This window comes from Culex pipiens, chromosome 2, assembly GCF_016801865.2.
Source record: "Culex pipiens pallens isolate TS chromosome 2, TS_CPP_V2, whole genome shotgun sequence".
Lineage (NCBI taxonomy): Eukaryota > Metazoa > Arthropoda > Insecta > Diptera > Culicidae > Culex > Culex pipiens.
The window spans coordinates 66523816-66531712 of record NC_068938.1 but is presented as its reverse complement, the minus strand read 5'-3'; the positions used below and the strand labels follow the sequence as shown (position 1 = coordinate 66531712).

At 33.8% G+C, this 7897-nt stretch overlaps 1 protein-coding gene across 1 annotated transcript in view; it reads right to left on the bottom strand.

The window, feature by feature from the left end:
* The window catches only part of LOC120425917 (histone acetyltransferase KAT7-like), a 70132-nt gene extending 66221 nt beyond the window's left edge, over positions 1-3911 (bottom strand). Inside the window, exon 1 of the mRNA XM_052706916.1 lies at positions 3821-3911. Within this exon, the coding sequence (XP_052562876.1) occupies positions 3821-3911 (91 nt within the window). The remainder of the gene's footprint in view (positions 1-3820) is intronic.
* Between the last annotated feature and the right edge of the window lie 3986 nt (positions 3912-7897).

Genomic DNA, 7897 nt, shown 5'->3' with positions numbered 1-7897 from the left:
GAATTTTACTAAAATTTTCAAAGATTACAAAATTAAATAATTTGTATTTACTTTTTACTGTTTCACTGTTTTGACTGTTTCAAAAGGGGGTTTATTAAAGCAACTTTATTTTTTGAAGATGGACAAGGTAAAAAACACACTATTTATCCTTAAAATGGCTATAACTCGAAAATAATGCACTTTATCATAATTTTACAAAAGTACTTTTCGATTCAGAATTCGATTTGACCACTAAAAAAATATTATTGATTTTTTTGTGCATTTTTTGATATTTAAAAAACACTATTTTTCAAAAAATCTTAATTTGTCCAAAACCAAAACGTCTTTCATACACTATAGCTAAAATCTGTCATAATAGAGTTTTTGTGATAAAAAATTCTTTAAAAAAATGTTTTTTTAGGGTGTGATTTTTTTTCTGAATAGTCATAGCATAAAACTTTGCCGAGGACACTAAATCGATCCAAAAATACCTTCTCATGATACAGATTTTCGAATGTTTCTTTTAGCACTTTACTCTGGATAGCACCCAAATTAGTATGGAGACTTGTATGGGTTCTTTCAAAAATTAGGTTCATGAATAGGGGGATAAGAGGGGTCTAAGGTTTGTGAAATCCCATGTTAAAAGTATAGGAAAAGTGCTTGATTGAGGGAAGGGGGATCGGGTCTGAAATCCCGAAAATCTCTGGACGTAATATTTGAACAAACCCTATGGAAAAAATAATTATGGATAATGGCTTATTTGGACGTAAAGAATCGATGGACAGTTTCATACAATTAAAAAATTACAATAAACAGTTGATTTTCAAAATTCCAGAGAATTTCTAATATAAAAAATGTTTAAAAATATTGAAAACATAAAAAAGTGATTGACAACATATGAGAATCAGCTGAAAGTCAGTAGATTGAAGGCTTTAGAATAAAAAAATTAAACAAGATAAATAAAGTTTTTCGTAGGAAAAAAACTGAAAAAAATTAAGAAGGAGCGGCCGTGGCTGACTGGCTACGGTGTTCGCTTTATAAGCGAATGGTCCTGGGTGCGATTCCCATCTGCTCCCAACGAGAAAGTTTAGAACACAGAAATTTGAAATGATAAATATATGAACGATAAATCAAAGTCGCTCGAGGCGGGGTTCGATCCCCCGTCCTTTGGATTGATAAGCAAAAATGCTAACCACTAGGCCATGACGACTTGGTGAGCTTGGACTGGAATTAGGAATACTGTTACAGAGAGCGAGTTGTGGCGCTATAACCACGGCAAATAGTGTCCAGGGCATTCGTGGAAATAAAATGTCCCATCCCAGAGGGTCCCGGAGTACCAAACCTTCTTAGCATGGTGCTCCCAACGAATACAACCAAAATCTCGGAGCGTATGGTGGTGTGTCCCCACGCTTCTTCCTCCCCTGTCGATTCAGAATTGTGTTGTTGTTCGAATACTCAGTGCTCAAACTCAACCCAATTACGAGTCATCTCTGCGATACGGCTTTACGCAGTAGGCCTGGCCGCTTTAACGCTTGTGATGTTTCAATGCATTCTAATGCAATGGCGCACTACAAATGTTAATAAATGACAAGAAGAGTGCTAGGCGTCATCTAACCTAAGGCATTCTCCAGGATCCCTTCGAAAGATTGGCTGCGCTAGGGTCTGATTAGATTAGATTAGATTAGAAAAAAACTGAAAAAATTTAAAAGTAACTTTATAGTAACCTGAAAGGTTTTTTTTTATTAATATATTTTTTTTAGATTTGAAGCAGTCATATTTTTTTGGAAATATAAAATAATCTAAACATAATGCATCTGTTGAGATCTTCACCCAGAGCCATAAAAAATCGAGAGCAGACAGCCAAAACCAAAGACCCTTTCTTGATTCGGCGCGAATCGCGCGCCCTTCGTGTCGTTACTCTTTTACACTACTACTGCAGTCTGGCAAGGACGTTTCGGCAAGGATGAGTCTGGCTGGCGTGGCTGACGTAGACAGGTCTCCGGGGGTGTCGGAGAGGACCTCTGAAGGGGGCAGCCCAACCAGATGAGAGTGTTGTGGAATCAGATGGTGTTCTCCTGCAGGTCCTGGCCACGCACACCACCAGAATGAATTCCTAGAAGTACATAAGGTGTGAGTGCTTTTTGTCGTTCCAAGTTTCGGGAGATTTTTCTGGTGAGAATGAGAGCAGACGGCCAGACAGACCGCGGAGTTGGTGGTGGAGGGCTACAGCATCAGAGCGCCAAATGGTGTCGTTGACGTCTTCGTCCTTTTTGGGAAGGGGGTTGGGGTTAGAGGCACGTGGAACTCACCCCCTCTTCAGGAGTGCATTGGGTTGGAAAGAGGGCATTACTCCCGACGTCGTCGTAGGGCAGGGTTTTGCGTGAGTGAGTTACAAAGTGCGATCGAAATAGTGCTGTCGTGGTTGATTTTTGGAGGTTGATTTTATTTTAAGGTTATTTGCATTTCCAAGAAGATTCTAGAAAATCCAACACAACCTTTCGATAGAACTTTAAAACTGTTTACAATTTATCGACATCATAGGATTACCTCTAGTCATTAAGCTCGATAATAATAAGCTACAGAAGTGTATAGTTACAAAACAAATAACCAATAAATGTTTTTATTTAAATTTAAATGGAAACACATATTTTGTAACTAATATTCGTTATAATTTGTATTATTGTTGATTAAATTTTATCATTTAATTTTGGATTTTTGAAAAAAATTGCTGATCATTTACAATTTTGTAAAAAATGTAAATTTAAACATCTTTTTTTACGACTTAAAAAAAATGTCTAATCTTTTTTGAAGTTTTGTGAAAAGTTATCAAAAATTCAGAAGAAATTTATATTATTTATATTTCATCAAAACAACTTTGAAAACGTTAAGAAACTATTTTTAATTATTTTCAACGTTTATTTTTCCATGTCCTTGTCAAAAAAAAAATAGAATAAGTTTACAAAAACCTAAATTTTTAGAACTTTCACAAATTATTTTACATTTTTTCCTAGATTTTAAGACGGAAAAAAACGGAATCGACGTAACACCTTATAATGTGGCCCTCTTAAACCTTGCGGTTTCGTCAACGGATCCACAGGCGTGTATCGTTCTTTTTGCGACAAGACTCCGCCTCCCGGGTCTCCTAAGTGTGAAGGTATGGCACGGGGAGAGGGCACCGAATACCTATAATAACACTTAGAATTTTTGCGTCTGCCTCGGGATTCGAACCGGCGACCTCTGGATTGTGAGTCCAGTGCGCGGTCCGATTGATCCACACAGGCAGATTTTAAGACACTTTTTGCTTGAACAAAAAAACACTTTTGATTCTTATGTATTTGTTTTCTTCAATGTTTGATCTTTAAATAATTATGAAAAAAAATATCTAAATGAATCAAGTTTCATTTGTAAATTGATTTTTTGATTACTTAACAGTTTGTATGTTCTGAGCAATCCTTGGTAACAATTTTTAAATTCCTGATTGAAATTAATCATTTGTTTATGCTTTATTACTACAAAACAAAAAATGACCATTAAATTAATCACAAATTGATTACACTTGTTACTTATTTGTTTCTCCATTCATTTTACAACCAGAACTCAAAAATTCAGTATCTCAGGAGTTCCCAAAACAACCATCAACCTTTGAACCCATCCCAAAGTGGGGAATCTGAGTTCTCTCTTCTTTGTACATAACATCCTCTTTTATATCCTAACTGATGCTGCATCCACCACCCTTAGTATTGGTGCAACATCCTGCGGTCCTTGGCCCAGCTTGCATGTATTGCGTGTGTATTTATCTGTCTACCCTGAGAACGAGAGAGAACACAAAACACATAGAAACCTCCGACGGTTCTTCCGCCACCGGAACCAGCCGGCGTTGCAGGCTGTAGTAGTAGTAGAGTAGGTGTCGGGTAGGTTCTGGGCGAAGCCATCGTACGCTAGACGACGACCTCCACCGTGCACCAGGTTCCACCAGCCGGCGTCCCCCAGAGTCACGCGGAAGAGTTATCTATCTTTTCAACCCATCGAATGGAAAACGGCTGCTGACTACTACTGCAACAGGGTGGCGAATTCTGAGAAAAATAATTGAAAATGGCAATTTGACATATATTTTTTCTTGCTGAGCTTAGAGGGTTGTGTTATTTTGATTAAAATTAATTGACAATTTATTTACATTTGGGTAATTCTCCGCCAACTCACACAGCAGTTGCCCCGACCCCTCTTCGATTTGCGTGAAACTTTGTCCTAAGGGGTAACTTTTGTCCCTGATCACGAATCCGAGGTCCGTTTTTTGATATCTCGTGACGGAGGGGCGGTACGACCCCTTCCATTTTTGAACATGCGAAAAAAGAGGTGTTTTTCAATAATTTGCAGCCTGAAACGGTGATGAGATAGAAATTTGGTGTCAAAGGGACTTTTGTGTAAAATTAGACGCCCGATTTGATGGCGTACTCAGAATTCCAAAAAAACGTATTTTTCATCGAAAAAAACACTAAAAAAGTTTTAAAAATTCTCCCATTTTCCGTTACTCGACTGTAAAAATTTTTGGAACATGTTATTTTATGGGAAATTTAATGTACTTTTCGAATCTACATTTTCCCAGAAGGGTCATTTTTTCATTTAGAACAAAATTTTTCATTTTAAAATTTCGTGTTTTTTCTAACTTTGCAGGGTTATTTTTTAGAGTGTAACATTGTTCTACAAAGTTGTAGAGCAGACAATTACAAAAATTTTGATATATAGACATAAGGGGTTTGCTTATAAACATCACGAGTTATCGCGATTTTACGAAAAAAAGTGTTGAAAAAGTTGGTCGTCATCGATCATGGCCGTTCATGGTCACCCGCGACAGACACGGACGACGAAACAAAGAGAAATGCAAAAAGTAACTTTTTCAAAACTTTTTTTCGTAAAATCGCGATAACTCGTGATGTTTACAAGCAAACCCCTTATGTCTATATATCAAAATTTTTGTAATTGTCTGCTCTACAACTTTGTAGAACTTTGTTACACTCTAAAAAATAACCCTGCAAAGTTAGAAAAAACACGAAATTTTAAAATGAAAATTTTTGTTCTAAATGAAAAAATGACCCTTCTGGGAAAATGTAGATTCGAAAAGTACATTAAATTTCCCATAAAATGACATGTTCCAAAATTTTTTACAGTCGAGTAACGGAAAATTGGAGAATTTTTAAAACTTTTTTAGTGTTTTTTTCGATGAAAAATACGTTTTTTTGGAATTCTGAGTACGCCATCAAATCGGGCGTCTAATTTTACACAAAAGTCCCTTTGACACCAAATTTCTATCTCATCACCGTTTCAGGCTGCAAATTATTGAAAAACACCTCTTTTTTCGCATGTTCAAAAATGGAAGGGGTCGTACCGCCCCTCCGTCACGAGATATCAAAAAACGGACCTCGGATTCGTGATCAGGGACAAAAGTTACCCCTTAGGACAAAGTTTCACGCAAATCTAAGAGGGGTCGGGGCAACTTTTCCCGATTTCGTGTGAGTTGGTAGAGAATTACCCATTTACATTTTTGTCGTAATCAGTTTTATCAGTCAGATCAGAGGGCAAAAGAATAAAAAAAACAAAATTTTATTTACAATATATGGTTTCCAAATTGGGATGATATAGGTGTTGTAAAATGAATAATGGCCTCTTATAGGCGGTATGCGAATAAAACTATTTCTATTACTAAATTAAGGCAACACTTTTCGGTATCATTACTTTGTTATTTTCTATGTTAACTTTCTTTCCTTTTAATACTTGTAAAGTTATTAAGGTTATTTAATGAACATTCAAATTGCAGTTTCTATGGTCATTGAACTTGGATATTAACTGAGTATTTGTTACAGTGGTAACCCATACAGGTTTAGTGATTTTTAACACTAATTTTACTAGTCAGTAATATCGAATCTCAAAATATTTGCATTATCATTGATAATTTTTCATACCCGATATCTGTTTGGAAATATTTTAGTTCAGATATGGACGAGAATGATAACCATTTTACGAATTTAAACAACGCAATTTTTGAAAAAAAAATAATTCAAATATGGTTTTACCTAGGATTTTGTGCAATTTAAAAAAATTCCTAAAAGTATTTTTCGATCGCAATTTAATTTTTACATCCAACCTTTTTTTTCGAGAATTTGTTTTTTGGATTTTTTAAACCTTTTTTTTTAATCTTAATCAAAACCTACAAATTTGCCGAAGACGCCTAATCGATCCATTATTAGGTTACAAATTTTCAAATATTTTTATAGCATTTTTGTATGGACAATCTGACAATCCCATCAAAAGTTATGAGCACTTAAGTGTTATTTATACACTTTTTTGAGGCCGGATCTCAAATATTTTGATAAAAAAGTTGTCCGGATCTATCATGCGACCCATCGTTGGATATGTAATCAAAAGACCTTTCCAACAAGCCCAAAAGATTGAAGATCTGACAGTTATAAGTGCTTAAGTGTTTTTAATACACTTTTTTGAGGCCGGATCTCAGATATATTGATAAAAAATAAGTGTTATTTATACACTTTTTTGAGTCTGTGTAGTGTATTCACTTTATGAATGCGAGGAAGGCACCAACCACCTAAAGGTGGATTAAGTAACGTTTTTTAAGTGATTCCCAAAAGCCGCACTTGAAGATATTTAAGAAACTATTGATCCAATATTCAACTTACACAAAATAAAGCCTCTGTGAAATCACATCTTCAAGCAAAAAGGATTTTTGGAATCTCAAAATCATGATGAACTTTAAATACATGTATGCTTTGGACTTTTGGTAATATGATTTTTTGGGACAAAAAGAATATATGGTAAAAAATCCATGCAAATTTAAAATTATATAATCACAAATTGCAAAAAAAAAAAATGATGCAAAATCTTGAGAAGCAATGTTTGCAATAGTCAATAGGTTTATTTTTTTGCCAATTGTATAAACAATATTACCCACGTGCAAAGTTGTGTTACAAACATAAGTTAAAAATAATCAATTGATTGCTTTTTCACAAAAATTAAAAATACTTTTAAGTTAATCTTAACTTGCTACTAATACAGGAAAAAACACTTTATATAATTATTTTATTTATAAGGAATTTGTTACAAAATTGCAACGGCCAGAATTCAAAGTCACACGAGATTATTTTAATTATGTAATGGTTTGTTTTATCACTTTTGGTGATTTTATGAAGATTATAAATAAAAAGATAATTTAGATTTCAGCTGACCTAAAATGCTTGAAACAATAAATCATCTTTTGAAAAAAAAAAAACTTTGGCTGAATAAATAAAAAAATAAAACTTGAATTAAAACCGATATGTCTAAGAAAACATATGAAGAAAACATATTTAAATTACTTTCTTCACAGTTTGTCCAAACAAAACACCAAAATATATTAATATGTCTAGGGTTTTTATTCTCTCAAAATTTAAACCTAGTAATAATATGCAAAGGCTTATGAACTAATCTCAGTTGAAAGGATCTCCAAATCACCTAACTGTAAAGTAAAATCCTGGAGCAGAACTGCTAAATTCTAATAAAAACACTAATTGAATTGAACTGAATACAAAAGTGTGAAATATGTTTATTTAAAGTGGATTTTTTTCAAAAATGTATGCTAGTTTTAAATATAAATAAATGTTTTGTGTATACATAGTTTTTTATGACTTTTGTTCTATATTACATCAAAAATTCTCATTACAATGCTTCAAAGCATTTTGTTCAAATAATATGCAAATTTTTGTTTGATTTTCTATTCTTGAATTTGGCGAAGAGGATTTTCAAGTCAAACCGTAAAAAAAAAATTTTGCCATCTGAGGAATCTATTTCGTATCACCTTGAATATGAATCTTCTACAATTTTTTAAACCTCTTTACATAAAATTTACATATTACTTATATTTTTGAAAAAA